The 17363-nt window shown below is 42.3% G+C and overlaps 1 protein-coding gene across 2 annotated transcripts in view; it reads left to right on the forward strand.

Moving 5' to 3' along the window:
- KLHDC4 (kelch domain containing 4) overlaps positions 1–17363 on the forward strand; it is a 51193-nt gene that overhangs the window by 18533 nt on the left and 15297 nt on the right. For both annotated transcript variants that reach the window (XM_087827191.1, XM_087827190.1), the window contains exons 6-7: positions 10124–10216; positions 11337–11496. In XM_087827191.1, coding sequence (XP_087683317.1) covers positions 10124–10216; positions 11337–11496 — 253 coding nt within the window. The remainder of the gene's footprint in view (positions 1–10123; positions 10217–11336; positions 11497–17363) is intronic.

The following is a 17363-nucleotide window of genomic DNA, read 5'->3' on the forward strand; positions in this document are numbered from 1 at the left end:
CATTCTATCATATTTTTAAATGTGCATACCTTTTGACTCCAGATTCACTTTTAGGAATATACCTTAAGGAAATACTCTTATTTTGTACAGAAAAGCATGTGCAAAAATACATACAAACAAAATGCACAAAAACACATGCCTGAGAAAAAAGTTTGAGTGTGAATTACGTGCACGTGTGTTTGCAAGGTGGGCCGGAAACCCCGGTGCCTGCAAACACACGTGTGCAGGTGTGCGCGCATACACAAGGAAGGTCTGGATTGTTTCTTGATTTTCTTCTGATTTATTGATCTTTTATTTTCACCTGTTCTAGAACTACTCCATTGTAATTGCTATGGCTCTGTGATATAATTTGGTAGCTGGCGGGTTTTTCCCATTTACCTAAAAAATTTCTTTGTCATGCACTCTTTTTTGTTGTTGTTTTTAAATATATCTTTATTGATTTCCGAGAGAGGAAGGGAGAGGGAGAGAGAGATGGGAACATCAATGATGAGAGAGTCATTGATTGACTGCCTCCTGCATGCCCTCTGCTGGGGTTTGAGCCCACAACCCGGGCATGCGACCTGACTGACCGTGATCTCCTGGATCCTAGGTCGATGTTCAACTGCTGAGCCATGCCCGGCCGGGCAGCACTCATTTTTTTTATATGAACTTCAGAATTGGTTTTTCAAGTTCTGTTTTTAAATATTTCAGTGGGATTATTATTGGGTTGCTTTCACTTATAGATGCACCTAGGGAGAGTGGGCATCTTTCTAATCCTCACTGTTCCCAATCAGGAACATTGTACTTATCTCCATTTAGTTAGGTTCATTTTTTATCCTTTAGTAAAGTGCAAACCAGCCTAGAAGTAGACTTGCAAAGTCAAAGGTGTGTGTTCCTAAAGCCTTTACTTTGTGTCTCATTGTTCTCCCCAAGACACTACTTGGCACCCCATACTGAGTGTGCGGAGGCCTGTTTCCTAGTGCTCCTCCAGCACACAGCTTTCTTGTTTGGGTGGTGGTCTTAATTGTTCAGTGTTCACTCTCATTTAAGAGTGTAGCAGGTGCTAGACTTCCGGTGGGCAGTCCCATGGAATAAGCAGTTTTTCTGGCCTCATCTGCATTTGGAAGGGTCACCCTAAGGTAGGTTTCTCAGCAGGAGTGGTTGGGAGACTTGTCAGCCTGGGGAGATGGCTCAGCATTGAGAGAATACCTATGTTACTTTATTAGTGATTCTCAGACTTTCATGTCCAAGTAGCACCTAGGGAGCTTTTAAAATGCATACTCCTGCCCTCACCCCAAATATCAAGTCTGATTCATAGCCGTTCTAAGATGGGGCTCAGGAATCTGTATTTTATATTAACCCCTTCTCAGCCCCCTTAGCAACCCTGATCCAGGTGGCCCTAGACCACAGCTGTAGACCTCGCTGACTGGTCCATCAGCCTTGGTTGCTGATTGGTCTTGTGCTGATTTTGAGCATTGTTCACTGTTGTGAAGATGTCTGCTGTCCCTTCAGAAGTTAGGAAACTCACATAAAATGCTTCTCAGATCCTTAACAATTTAAATCATGAAGGTATTGCTTTTGTAATTTATTAATTATTCCAAAACGAAAGCATCACCTAATTGTTCAGCAGGGCTGTGCAGGCTTAATTAACGCAACCCAATATAACCATGGAAAGTGCAGGTAGACTAATTATTAAAGTCAGCCTTTGGAGTCTGTGGGCTAGGTTACAGCATGTGGGATTTTGACTTGGAGCTGCTGCTGCTGCTCATAATTGGGCTTGATTATTAGTACACTGACGTAATGACCGCTATTGAAAGAAGATGATTGCTGACGGTTTATCCTCTCTAATTTTTTTTTTTTTTTTTTAATCTAAAAGAAAAGGTAAGGACATTTAGCCAAAATGAAGGCTGATTTTCCCTTTCCAGGGAAGACTATTCAGTCTGGGAGAATCCACATGATGTTGGCTTGTATCATCTGAAAAGCACAGGAGGAGTTCACTATGAACTGAATTTATTTTGTTAACAGAATTTGGCTGGGCACTCTGCACTCATTTTTTTGTAAATATTTTTCACTCTCGTGGGGTAGTTTTATAGTTGGAGAGACTACAACTGCGAGTGAGAAGGGTTACATATTGGTATAGGCCAACAGAGGCCAAGTTAAATCAGCACCTCTACTTAGTCCCTTTCTTGGCTTTTAAACAGGTTTTTCTCATTGGAGGAGAGGATGGATTTCTCTCTTCCTAGCTGGCGACTTTTTGATTTATATAATACATGTTTTTTCTGATACTGATTCAAGCTAGGCTTCTGATACAGCGGGCCTATCCTTGTATGGCCCGCTCTGAAGACACGATAGCAGGAAGAGGCAGGGCCTGCCTGGAGTAGTTAGGTAAGAGTTGTTCTCCTGCGGTCTGAGGTCAGGTGGTACGCGCTCACAGGTCACGGAAGGGGTTCCTTGAATCTTCTGTGTTTTAGCAGGGGTGCGGCACTGGTCAGTGAATGTGGAGACAAGAGCACAGGCTCTGATCACATCCTTCTCATGCCTTGTCCTGCCATTGGAAGCTGAGTGACCTGAGCAGGTCCTGCTACCGCCCCAAGTGTTGTCAGAGTGCCTGTGTGTGGGCATAAGAGGGACCAAATGCAGCCATTAGCACCCTGCAGGTTGAAACACCTCTGCAGCCACTGTCTACTCAGAGGATGGCCTCTCCAAATGGTGCGTATGGCTCCAAGTGGACCAAAGGCAGGTTCGGTTTTTGTAAAAGTGCTTTTTTTTTTTTTTTTTTTTTTAAAGAAATGTATACTTTAATGAAGTAAACTATATATAAAGAAAAATACATAGTCATGCAGCTTGATGAATTTTACAAAGTAAATGTGTCTGTCTGCTCAAGTCCAGGAAATAGTGCTATTAGCACCCCAGAAGCCCCAGTGCCCACCCCCAAGCACAGATAAAGTTTGCTTGGTTTGAACATCATACAAATGGACTCTTGCGTCTGGCATTTTTTGCTGAGCATTATCTTTGTGAGATTTATCTGTGTTGCTGCATATGGTAATAGTTTGTTCGGTTTGGTGCTGTATAATACTCCATTATAGAAATAGACCACTGTGTGTTTGACTGGTGGTGGGCATTGGTAAGTTACCAGTTTTCAGTTTTTACAAATGGTGCTGCTGTCAGCATTCCTTTACACATCTTATGATGAACATATATATGTGTTTCCATTGTGTTTATGTCTAATGAGTAGAATAAGACGATGGGGACATAGGATTGCACAGGTTCTGCTGTAGCCTGCCCTGGCAAACTGTTTCCCACACTGGTGGTGCTGATTTACAGCACCATGAGCTGGTCAGGAGCACTCCTGCTATTCCATCCAGGCCAGTGCTTGGCATTTTCATCTCTCTGGTTCTTGTCATTTTGGTGGTGTTTCTGTAGCACATTTGACAACAAATGGACACTGAGTAATCATTAATTGTCTTCATTTATGCACATTCTCCATTCTAGCAATAGGTGTTTACTCAACATCGTAAGAGTTTGAAAATGAAAGGAAAAATCATAGGGTTACTATCATCAAAAAGACCAAAGCTTAAGTGAAATGCCAGCATTGGCCTCCTCATTGTACATTGGAAGTGTATGACCAGCTTTTGGCAGATATTTTGAGATTCCCTTCAATCTATCTCCAGTGGGAGGTGCCTGCAAAACTGCCCTGGTAATTTAAGGAAAAAAGCCTGATTTGGCAACATTGATTCTGTATACTAACTGGTTTTTGTTTGTTTGTTTGTTTTAAATATACTTTATTGATTTCAGAGAGAGGAAGGGAGAGGGATAGAAACATCAAAGATGAGAGTGAGTCATTGATCGGCTGCCTTCTGCTGCTAGGGATTGAATCCACAACCCGGGCATGTGCCCTGCCTGGGAATCGAACTGCAATCTCCTGGGTCCTAGGTCAGTGCTCAACTGCTGAGCCACACTGGCCAGGCACTAACTGTTTTTTATATTTATAAAATATACAATCAATCTCTCCTTCCCCAGCTGCATTTGCTTCAGGGGTAGGGAAGCAAAGTGGGTGGGTGGGTATCTGTGTTTTATATGTATGTGCACTTACGTAAGTTTGAGGGAAGTTAGACACCAAAGGCAGGACTGTGAGCATCTGCCCTGCCTGCTCTGTCACTCACAGTATAGGAGCTTTTACCATGTTTCATGGTGGAGGACCTGCAGAGGGGCTAGGGACAGGAAAGGGATTGAAAGAATTACTTTTTCCTTCCCATTTAAGCAAATGAGTGGCTGATAATTGAAGGTGTATTTGTGATTATCAGCAGAAACAACCTTGAAATAGTGAAACAGTAGAAAGGCTATCTTCTTAGCCTTTTTTGGCTGTTATAACAGAATACTGTATATCCCGACTTAAACAACAGATACTGATTTCTCCCAGTTCTGGAAGCTGGAAGTCCACAAGATTAAGGCTCTGGCATATTTGGTGTCTGGTGAGGGCCCACTTCCTGGTTCATAGATGGCTGTCTTCTTGCTGTGTCCTCACATGGTCTTTTTTTGCTCATGGAGAGAGTTCTTTCTTCCTCTTGTTATAAAGGCCCTGATCCCATCATGGGGGCCCCACCCTCATGATTTCATCTAAACCAAATCACTCCCAAAGGCCTCACCTCCAAATACCATCACACTGGGGGTTAGTGCTGCAACATATGGTTTTGGCAGGGGTGGGATGGGTGAGCAGGACACAAGCATTCAGCCTAAAATAGCTAGCATCTGGTGTTTTCAAACATCTTTCATTTGACAAAGGGTGTATCATTGAAGTTCTAATCAGGAAGACAGGAAGGAGCTTGGTTGCACCTGTGGTGAAGAAAACCAAACCAATGGGGACAGCTAGAAGCCACATCCCACTGCTAGGCTTTGGGGGTGGGGTCAATTCTGGGGCTAGAGGAGATGTCAATGCTCCTGAGAAGTTCCCAAGGCAGAGGAAAGGGGCCATGCCCTGGTTCCTTCCTTCCTTCCTTCTCTGTGTACCTCCAAAATCCCGCTGGTGCTGCTTGTTCTGGTGGGACTTCTCTGATAGTGAGCAAAGCTGGGAGTCATGGAGGGGAACTGAATGTGTAACCAGACAGAGTGCTCAGGCATCTTTAACCCCTTCTTCAGTCATAGCGGGCCTGTCCTACTAGTTCAGGTTTCCAGTCTGTTAAAGTTTAGTTAGGTCAGCCTGCCACACTGAAAAGCCAGCATTTCTAAAGGTGAACCCCACTTTCCTTTCTTACCCCCTGGAAGAGATATAGTTGGGTAAGGGGAGAAATATTTTGACACCCTTTCTCCATTTATTTCTAAAAACAGTGCCATCCTAACTAGTCATCTGTGACTCCATAAACACAAACAAGGAGGTCAGGCTTCTTATAGAACTCAGCTACTTTTGGATGTTTTTCATATTCCTGAAAAATCACCCTTTCACCCAGCCGGTGTGGCTAAGTGGTTGAACATCGACCTATAATCCAGGAGATCACGGTTCAGTTCCTGGTCAGAACACATGCTGGGATTGCGGGCTCCATCCCCAGCGGGGGTTGTGCAAGGAGGCAGCCAATCAATGACTCTGTCCTCATTGATATTTTTATCTCTCCCTCTCCCTTCCTCTCTCTGAAATCAATAAAGACATATTTTAAAAAAAAAAATCACCCTTTCAAAATACATAATTTGATGGTTTTTAGCATATTCACAGAGTTGTAAAACTACCACTGCTAGTTAAATATAGAATGTTTCCATCACCCCAAAAAGATCACATTCCCATTGCCCACTCACCTCACATTTGTCCTTTCCCCTAGTCTCTGGTCACCTTTAATCTGCTTGCTATCTCTGTGGATTTGCCTATTCTAGATATTTCATGTAATTAGAATCCTACAGTATTCTTATGTGACTGGCTTACCCTTAGCATAATGTTTTTAAGGTTTGTCCATTCTGCCATATGTGTCAGAATTTCTTTTATGACTGAATATGTTCCATTGTTTTGATATACCATGTTTTGTTTATCCATTCATTCACTAATAGATGTTTGAGTTGTCTCCAATTTCCACTCTTGAGAATAATGCCTCTGTGAACATTTGTGTACAACTAATACATTTTTATATGCATCAGAGTACTTAGTACATGATCAATAAAAATTGGTTGAATGAAAAATAATATACTGTGTGTGTGTGTATGTTGGAAGGCACTCTGTTTTCTCTTCATTTGGGAAAGGAGCCAACATTTGTGGAGGCTTCAGCTAAACCCACTTAGTATATGTATCTTAAAGCTGTGTCTGAGAAAAGTTGACATCCTAGAAAAGAAGAATTAATAGCAAAATGATTCAGAGCTCTTTTTATGATCTTGTTGCAAAAGGCAATGATGAGTAAGTTGAAATCAGACCATGAATCTTGGAGTGTGAAACATTCACGTGGAAATGGAAACACAGATGTGCTCTGCTCTCTGGCTCCTCCCATGAGCTGGTTGGGTTCATGGTCTGAGGCTTTCTGGACTTCATGGGCAGGCTTTATTAACAGCTGTGCAGCAACTGTGAGTGAAGCCAGAAAACCCTAGAAGTGGGAGTGGAAGCTTGTGTGGACCCCCCTGCTCCTTCACTGCTGATTGACGATCGTCTTGATGTGCTGTGTATAAGGAGGAAGACCAGCACATAGAGACAGTGTGACTGATTTGTAGGAAAATCAAGGGGTAAGGACAAGGATCTATGAAATTGAAGACTGCCATTAGGGTAAGTGGTAATTTTTTGGCCCATAGATTTCTTTAGTTTAGTGTCTTACTTCGCTGTTGAAAGTGCGGGTTATGGGACCAGATTGCCTCAATTTAAGTTCTGGCTCGGCTGCTGACTAGCTTAGTGTGTTTCTTGATTTCTTAAGTCTTGATTTTCTCATTCGTAAAATGGGATTAAATATAATGTCTGTGCCATGCAGTTATTGTGAGGAATAAATACATATAGCATAGAATAAACATTCCACAAATAGTTTTCTTATTAACAGTAGTAGTTAAAATAAAAATAAAACGAACACAGTTTGATAGGCTACCTGGATTCTAGAGACAGCTATTAATTAGTCTGTACAAGGTGATAAAATACCCTATACTTATTTCCTAAGCCTCACATTCATTATTTGATTAATTTCACACTTGGAAAAGTGGGGCCGAATGCCAAAGGGACACTGTTTGAAATGAAAAGAGCAGTGCTTTTGCACATGGTTCCTGCTTGGGCCATGCTGTAACTGTTCTTGGAGTAGGGGCTTTTCTGATCCGAGCATGAGCCACTAGACTGTTTCCTGTCCAGTGTGCCTGTGTGATGTTGACTCTCAGGTTTTATGAGAGAAATTGTGTTTTTTGCTCAGTAAATGTCTTGGGGCTGCGTGGTATGGCATGGTACTATAGCATGTAATTTTGTAAGGTATAAACTTTGAATTACCTCAGGGAAACATTTTCGTGCAGAGTGCTTAACACCCTGTTTGTACTCTAAGCCCGTGGAGTTATTTGATGCTAGTGTATTTTCCGTAAATGTCACCACAGTGGCCCATTAGAAAGGGCCTGGGTGACGCTGAGTGGCATCTTGCCCTGTTGGAATGCCGTTTTGCACATAACTCAGCTGCACTGAGAGCACTCACTCCCACAGCATTGCACATGTATTTTTGTGCTGCATATAGATCTGGCTGAGTACGACATGGGGATTTTTTAAGACTCCATATTTAGGAGTGATGGCAGTTGAAAAGGCCTGTTGGAGATTCAAATATAGACAGGCTTTTTTGGGTGGCTTTATTTTTCTAAAGGGGTATGTGAAGTGTTTTTATAGAAAAATTTTCCCATTTTGGTTACAAAGCACAGTGGTATGTGGTGGCTGCTGCAAAAAGTAAATTAAATTCTTGGTGCCTGGATCACTGGAAGGCGAAACCCCCATCAGATTTGTGCAGGATAAGCTGACCGGAGGCCCTTACCTGGTACATCTCAGCTGCTGGGAGTCATTTAAAGATGACAGCTTGCTGACACCGTTTCCGTAGGTCTCTGGGCCTTTAGTTAGTTCACTGGTACTGGACTAACATCAGTAGCATTCCAGCTCTCCCGTGTAAATATTTTTGCAGTATAATTGGGCTATGCTAGTTGTTGAATGAAAACCTGTTGCCCAGGTTGTACTTCTAAAGTATTACATTGGAGAATTTATCAAAAGGGAGCTTGCTTTTTGCCCAGCACATGTGACGTTTTCCTTCTTCTCAGCTTCTCTATTGTGCAGTTGTACTGTGTGGCCTGTTTCCTCAGCACCCAGCAAGCACATAGGGGCTGGAGATGGCGTGCCATCTGTTTCAGCCTGCGGAGTGGGCCTAGCTCCTAGGAGAGCCCTTTCCCACCGTGCAGAGTACCAGTCAAGGCCAACTATGGGTTGTGTTTAATCCACTCTGACAGTCTGTGACTTTAAATTGGTGCATTTAGACTGTTGACGATGTGATTATTGATATAGTTGGATTAATTTCTACTATACTCATTACTGTTTTCTATTTGTTGCCCTTGATCTTTGTTCCTATGCTTGTCTTTCACTCTTTTTGTCTTTTGTGGTTTTAATTGAGTATTTTATATGATTACGTTTTTTCTCCTTAGCATATCCCATCAGTTGTACTACTTTTTTTAGTGGTTGCCCTAGAGTTTGCAATACACATTTACAACTAACCCAAGTACACTTTCAAATAACACTATACTACTTCAAGAGTAATGTGAATACTTTATAATAACAAAATAATTCTAATTCCGTACCTCCATTCCTTATAGTATTGCTGTCATTTATTTCACTGATATATAAACATACACAAGTGTGTATGTGTATGTGTATAAAAGCTTATATAATCAAATACATTATTTCTATTATTTTAACCCAAATTATTATCTGTTAGATCAATTAAGTAAAAATTTTTATTTTAGTTTACCTTTTTCTTTTTTTTCTTTTTACCTTCTTCAGTGCTCTTTGTAGATCCAAATTTTTGACCTATATTCTTTTTCTTTTCTCTGAAGAACTTTTTTTTAACATTTTTTGCAGGGCATGTCTGCAGCCATGCATTGCTTAATAATGGGGAAGTATTCTGAGAAATGTGTTGTTAGGGAATTTTGTCACCGTGCAAACATGACAGAGTGCACTTACATATATCTAGGTGGTATAGCCTACTGCACACCTAGGCTATATGATACAACTTATTGCTCCTAGGCTGCAAACCTGTACGTCCTATTACTGTACTGAATACTGTAGGCAATTGTAATAGTGTTCAGTATTTGTGCATGTAAACATTGAAAAGTTATAGTAAAAGTACTGTATAAAAGATTTAAAAAATGGTGCACCTGAATAGGGCATTTACCATGAATGGAACTTACAGGACTGGAAGTTGCACTGGGTAAGTCTGCAAGTGAGTGGTGAGTGAATGAGAAGGCCTAGGGATCACTGTCCACTACTGTATGCTTCGGCTACACTAAATATATAAAATTTATTGTCTTCAAAAATAAATCAACCATAGCTTACTAGAACATTTCTACTTTAAATTTTTTTTTAACTTTTCAACCTCTTTGTAGTAACACTTGGCTTAAAACACAAACACATTGTATAGCTTTACAAATCTATTTTCTTTATGTCTTTATTCTGTAAGCTTTTATCCATTTAAAATGTTTTAATTTTACTTTTTAAACTTTTGTTAAAAACTAAGACACAAACATACACATTAGCTAAAGCCTACACAGAGTCAGGATCATCAATATCACTGTCTTCTACCTCCGCATCTTATCCCACTGAAAGGTCTTCAGGGGCAGTAACACTCTTGGAGCTGTCATCTCCTGTGATAACAATGCTTTCTGTTCTTCTGGAACACCTCCTGAAGGACCTGCCTGAGGTTCTTGAGGAGGTGTCACTCTTTTCAAAAATATGTCCATGGTGGCTGGATAGGTTTGTTTCTTATTTTCATTATAAATTTACTTGTAAGCAGATAACGCACCATGAACATTCCTCTCTCTTAAAGAAAACCTTTTCGTGTTGGGGTCCATGTTTTCAGCATATTTGAGCTTGTTGAAATCTGCAAAAGTTTCTGGTTAAATTAAATGGTACTAAGTGCTTGTGAAACAGAAAGTGGTCTAAAAAAGTGGTCTTTTTAAAAAATTTTAGATCACCAGGGGGTCCTTCAGGTCGGAGTGGACATCGGATGGTAGCCTGGAAGAGACAGTTAATCCTTTTTGGTGGTTTCCATGAGAGTACAAGGTTAGTGCCAATAGGAGAAAGATTTTTCTTTCCTAGAGTAGTAATGAGGGGAGTTTTTAATGGGAAGAATCATTCTGAATACACACAGAAAATGCTGCCCATCTCCTAGCACTAGGGCCAGCTTCATGGGCATGCAGCTCAAGTAGCCAACCAGGGCCCCACACTCAAGAGGGCCTGAGCTTAGTTTAATGCTCCTCTGTCACTGTTTGATATTCATTTTTTAAAAAACATATCTTTGTTGATTTCATAGAGAGGAAGCGGGGGAGAGAGAGAGAGAAACAAACATCAATGATGAGAGAGTCATTGATCAGCTGCCTCCTGCAAGCGCCCCACTGGGAATCAAGCTCACAACTCAGGCATGTGCCCTGACTGGGAATCGAACTCTTCGATCTGGATCATAGGTCAATGCTTAACCACTGAACCATGCTTGATCAGGCACTGTTTGATATTCTTAATAATTATTGAACAGGCCCCACTGAGCCTTGCAGATGACTGAGCCCTGCAGATGATGTGGTCATCTTATTTAACACAGAATTCTCAAACTTAAGCCTGACGGGCTTGTTAAAACTTCTCACCCGAGGATATGCTTTTGTTTTTTTTAATTGATTTGAGAGAGAGAGAGAGAAACATCGATTCCTTGCCTCCTGTACATGCCCTGACCAGGGATTGAGCCCACAACCTAGGTATGTGCCCTGACTGGGAGTCGAACCCTCAACCTTTTGGTGTACAGGACAACACTCCAACCAACTAAGCCATGTGTCCAGGGCTGCAAGATTGTAATTTTATAAACTGTGTAAGGAAATACAGTGTAACTTTCAGATTAAAAAGTCTTTCAGATCCAGGCAAATTACTGTGCTTCTATGGTCTAGCATTATTTCTATTTTCAAATGCAAACTCATATATGCTTCCAGTCCTGCCATGAGTTTAAAATTTATATATGTACACATATAAATTTATCTTTATTGAAAGAATTACAGATGTCCCCTTTTTTTCCTCCCATGAATTTAAATTTTAATTATACTGATGATAGTACAAATGGTGGAAAACTTACCTATAATTTAAATTAAGTTTGGTTTTTAATGTCACTGTCTTTTTGTTCATGTGACTTTATTATAAACAGAGATTACATCTATTACAATGACGTGTATGCCTTTAACCTGGACACATTCACTTGGAGCAAGCTGTCCCCATCAGGGACTGGGCCCACACCCAGATCTGGCTGCCAAATGTCCATCACTCCCCAGGGCAGCATCGTCATCTATGGGGGCTACTCGAAACAGGTAAGACGTGGCATGTAGGAAAATATGGTAACTTCTATATTTTCATCAATAATGAAACATTGCATATTAGTTTCATAGAAATAATTCCTTTTATTGAATTAGAAATGGACAAAGATGGTGTTAATCTGCTCCAGTTCTATTACGTTCTAATCTGCATGTGCAGCAGCGCTGTAGTGAATAATTCTGTGTATGGGGATCTAACGCTGTGTGGTGGTCTATTGTAGAATATACCATGACTTGTTTCTCCTCTCTGTTGCTAATGGGCCTTTTCTTTTCTTACCGGCAAGCAGTGCTGACATGACATGAACATTCCCGTGCACATCTCTCGGTTCACGTGCACTAGAGGGTCTCTTGCTGGCTCGTGGCGTGTGTCCTCCACATAGTATGCCCACTCACACCATCAAAACCAACCAACATTCCTCTCTCTCCATTGCCTATCAGTGTATAAACGGGTGTGAATCTGAGAGGGATGAATTGGTATCTCATTATAGGCTTTTTCTTTTATTTTGAAAACTTTTTTAACATTCACCAACCAGAAAGAATTAGTGAATACTTAATATATCCCCTCACCTAGATTTTGCCATTGATATTTCATTATACTTGTTTCGTCACATATTTGTGTCTATACTGCTTTCCACCCATTTTTTTACGTATTTCAAAGAAAAGCCTAGAGACATCTGTACACTTCCCCCTAAATACCAGAATGTGTATATCGTTGAGTAGAGTTCAATGTTTAATTTTTCACATGAATGTACCTACAGTGAAGTGCACACATTTTGAGTGTTTACTCGCTGGTTATGACGGATGCACCTGTGAGCTCTGGTTCTGCTGAGCCCTTCCCAGCCACCCCCTGTCCTCACCACCCTCCAGAGGCAAGGACTGTGCTGGTTTTCCCCACCATATGTTCAATTTGCGTATTCTGGAACTTCAGATAGAGTCATACAATATGTGTTCTTTAGAGGAAGTGTCCTTTCACCCAGAATGTTTTGAGATTTGGCCACGTTGCACATTTCAGTTAACTGCTGCTTCATGCTGAGTAGTGTTCCTTATATAACACACCACAGTTGTCCATTTTTTAGTGGTGAATACCTGGTCTCTCTCCACTTTCTGACTATTATGAATAAAACGCTGTACTTTTTTTTTTTTTTTTTAAAAAGTATCTTTATTGATTCCAGAGAGAGGAAGGGAAGAGAGAGAGAGACATCAGTGATGAGAGTCATTGATCAGCTGCCTCCTGCACGTCCCCTACTGTGGATCGAGCCTGCAACCTGGGCATGTGCCTTTAACGGGAATCGAACCATGATCTCTTGGATCCTGGGTCAATGCTCAACTGCTGAGCCACGCCAGCTGGGCCGTGGCTGCACATTTTGATATATCTCGGTAGATTTCTAGGAGTGAACCTGCTGGGCCACAGAGGAGTGTAACTAAATTTAATAAACTATTGCACCTCTTCTCAAAGTAGTTGCACCCAAACCGCAATCCTGCCAGCACCTGATGGTGCCACACTTTTTACTTTCAGCCTTTCTGGTGGATGTGTGCCAGCTCATGTGGTTTTCATTCTCATTTCCCCCAGATGAAATGGGCCCTCTGACTTGGTGGTTCAGTAGGCTGCCTGTAGGGTGGTTGGGACAGCTGAGGCAGGGAGGTGCCCTGCACCAGGGAGGTGTCCTGCACCCACCTTCTTCCATACCCCCACCCACCCCAGTGAACAGTCAGCCTTTATTTTGGAAAGAGAAAATGTTTGAAAGTCAGGAAGTTCCTGAGAAACAGGCTGATGTGGCAAAAGCTGTGCAAAGTACTCAGATCCAGTACTTTATCACAACAGGTGCTTCACAGAGTAACCAGGATGATAAACAGAGTGTAATCTTGTCAAGCTGTTGCCGCTGTTAATCAAAATAGTGCCTAATCTTGGTGCCTACTTTTCTCCAGCCTGCCACCAAACTGGGTGGATAATCCGAGTCCACTTACTCCAGGCCTGTGGCATTTGCATTGCAGTGAAAAGCTTATCCGTTGAGATTCATGGGGGATTTATCAGAATTAGTGAAAGATTTGAGTTGTGAATGCTATGGAATATTAAAAAGTGGTTAGTCTTAGTAGACTGTGGGCTACATGGGACAACTGACAGTGGTCTGCTCAAGTCCCGATCAGAACATCCTTCACAGGGAGCCTCCTGGGTGGGAGAGTGCCTCCTCGCCTGGCGTCACCACCTGGCAAAGTGGGATTGCTGATAACCTACATGGTGAGCGGACGACATGCCTAGCGCATTGTCCAGTGAAAATGCCTTGGAACCATCTCAGAGCAGCCTGCATAGTAGGATTTTAAATCATGAGGTGTCAGAAAGGACAGTGTCTTAATGGTTTCTGTGTTTCACAAGTGGTCCAGCTGGGGACGTCAGCCATCACTGTGCCTGGTTTTGAAAAATTACTGCCATTGTAAATCCAGGGGAAGCAGGACGAAATTCTGATAACTTTATCCAGCCTCCCATTGGCCAAGGTGCTGAGGGTTGTAGATTAGAGAACAGAAGGCAGCTTGCCATTTCCACTGCTCCAGACATGTGAGCCAAGAGGAATCCATGGCATTTTGAAGTACAGTTGTCCCCCTTATGTGTGAGGGATACCTTTTAAGACTCCTAGTGGGATGCTTGAAACCATGGAGAGTACCAAGCCTATATGTACTATGTTTTCTCCTATACACACATACCTATGAGAGTTTAATTTGTAAATTAGACACAGTAAGAAAGTAACAATAACTAATAATAAAATAGAACAGTTGTAACAATATACTGTAATAAAAGTTACATGGATGTTCTGTTCTCTCTCCCTCTCCAGTAATTTTTATATTTTTTAGTCCAAACCTATTCCTGAGTCTGTGTAGCCATTCAGTAACCTGGCAGTAAATGGCTTAATGTCGCTAATTTTAGGGGATTCCTTGCTGAAGTCTTTCTATAGGCTTAATGCTTTTTGGCACAACATGTTATCAATTGCAGTACATTTTCTGTTTATATCTTCCACCTACAAATTTAATGCCTTTTCCATCTTAACTAACTTTACTGCACTGTGATCTTAACTTTTGCAGTTTGAGGTACAACAGCAGGAGTAGCATGAATTTCTTTTTCCTTCACAATTTCACGGTTAGAAGATTTTTCTTACTGTAGATCTTGGTAACCTCAACATACAGTTTTCTCTCTCTTTTTTTATTAAATCGGGAACTTTCACCTTTTCACTTAATGGAAACAGGGTTTCTCTTTGGCATACCCAAATTGCCAGCATCAATACTCTTGCGCTTTGGGGCATTATTAAGTAAAATAAGGGTTACTGGAACACAAGCACCACAATACCATGACAGTCAGTTTGATAGCCAGTTTGATTAGTGACTAATGGACAGGGAGCGTATACAGTGTGGAGACGGCGGACAAAGGAACAGGTCACATCTCAGGTGGGACGGTGTGAAGTCTCATCATGCTGTTTCATAATGACTTGCAATTTAAAATTTATGAATTATTTATTTGGGGAACTTTCTGTTTAATATTTTGGGACTGTGGTTGACTACAGGTAAATGAAACTGGGGAAAGCAAAACCGTGGATAAGGGGATACTGTAGCTCATCCTCTCCTATCTGAGAGGGTGTCTCGAGCACACATGCAGAGTGGGGTTGTTTCTGTCAGTCAGCTGTGAATTGGAACTGCCCAGCTGGCAGGGCCTCCTCTCTTCGCTGTCAGTTGTCGTGCTGTTTCTCAGCTATCAGGACAGGAGCTTTCTGTGTTTGCACAGTCCCTGGCTTGGATGTGTTGTAAGGCTACTTTAATTGACCCTGGGAAAGCAGTTAACTTAAAGCTAACTTCTCCCTTTCAGGGCTTTTCATTTTGATTGAATCTTGGCCAGGTTGCAACTACTTTTATGGAACCTCCCCTGCCTTTTGGGGATAAATGTGGGAATGCCCCAGAGAGTGGACAGGAGAAGTAGGAGCTCTTCAGAGCACGGTTGCTGAGTTTGGTTCTCTGGAATACAAGGCCTTTGCTCACTTCAGAGCTGCTACCACCTTTTCCAGGGACCGGACTGCACTGAAAGTGGGAGTCTGGGGTAGCCTAGGGTGTCTGCTCTCATGACAGTCGAAATAAGTCCATCTCTAAGTCTGAGACTGAGGGAGCCAGAGCTGCTGATTCGAGGACAGGAGTTTAGAGCTTGGTGTGGGCTGCAAGGACAGGGCCCTGGGTTGGGGTGGGGGAGGTTGGTGTGTGCAGCCCAGAGCTGGGCTCTTGAGTCTCAGACAGACTGAATAATTTCAGAGACAATTGAGGGTTTTTTCAACTTAATGCTGTAACACTTGGTACACATCCCTCAGATGTCTTTGGATTCTGTTAATGCTGTGCTAGACTGAAAGTTAGGAGTGGAGGAATAAATTCTGCTCTATAGAGTGGACGCCCGGTTACTGCTGTGTGGCACTAACGCCAGTCTCCTGAGCTGCTGAAAAGAGGAGGTTTGTCCCTTCTGAAGAGGCTGGACCCCCTTCAGAGCTTTGACTCCCTGGATGGAAGTTTGACATCTCCAAAAATCTGTGCAAATTGTTTCCTCTTCTAGTGTAGTTTAATCCATGGAAGGACTAGGTGGGTGGATGGAAAGCCAGTGTGATTAGCATGGATAGAATGTGTAGCACAGGTCACCCACGTTAAGAGAATAATACAAGGTAGCTTTTTGTTCCCTTTGAGGACAGGGAGATTGGATTTTGGGTGAAGTCACACAACACTTCAAGGAAAGAAACTGCTATAAATGAGGAGTTAGAAACCTGCTGGGCATGCAGACCCCTTAACTAGTCAGTTCCAGTCGGAAGCGTATGGCATTCTTGTTCCCCAGCCAGAACTCTTCCTGGCTCTGTGGAAGCTGTGGACTTGAGCGAGCTAGTAGCCCTTATTAGGAAGGGTTCTGGCTATCAAGGCCTTGAAGGGGATGTATCTAAATGTTATGGCATAAAAGATCCCCTTCCCCCCCAGCTTGTCCATTCTGAGCAGAAATCATTGCTGTTAGCAAAAGAGCACAGTTAATGTTGGCAGGTGGAGTGATGACAAGGAGGCCAAGAGAGAGTTTGGCTGAAGCATAGCTGTTGTCTGAGTTTCTAAGGACAAATAGAGATGTCACTGAATTCTTTCCCTGTCCCCCCAGTGGTGTGAATTTAGTTCCTGAGAATGCTGGGTCTTTCAGTCTGAAAGGGTAGGCATGGAGGTGTGGTGGTAGTCATTTCCTCTTGTTAACCTGCGAGGAAAAGAGGAGACTATCTAGTCTTAATAACTGTAACACACAGACACTGCGTCACTTGGATTGTGCAGGGATTTCCAGAAGGAAATCGAGAGGCTTGCGCCAGTTTTTATTTCCTGAGATTCCTGCTGTTCCCACTCATGGCCCATGTTGAACCTCCTTGATTTTAGGATATTCAGGTCACCTGTCCAATCCATGGGCATTGGATTGTTTGCTTTGTTTCCAAAAGGAGAATAGCCACTACCCCCCTTATGGTAAACACAATACATACTCATTGGCTAGAAAAAATAGGGTTATACAGGCACATTTCCTGGCTTTGTCAGCTGAGCAGGCGAAGAGGAAACCACCCAGCAGTGAGCGCACCAATGCTCATGTCTTGGTTTCTAACACTACCTCCAGTAAAAAGAGCCAGGACCCCTTAGAGAAATGGCCAGTTCTAGGGCTGGGGCAAGAAAAGAGCATCTTGTAGTGCCAGATCCTAAGGAAGTATTTGTAAAAAACCCACATTGTGGGGCGTGTCCAAGGGACACAGGAGCCAACTGAAAGAGTTCCCAGGGGCCAGAGCTGGAACCATTTGAGTAACAAAATGAAATGGTATTGGATTATTGCCCACAGTGTA

This window comes from Miniopterus natalensis, chromosome 18 (assembly GCF_054644295.1).
Source record: "Miniopterus natalensis isolate mMinNat1 chromosome 18, mMinNat1.hap1, whole genome shotgun sequence".
NCBI lineage: Eukaryota > Metazoa > Chordata > Mammalia > Chiroptera > Miniopteridae > Miniopterus > Miniopterus natalensis.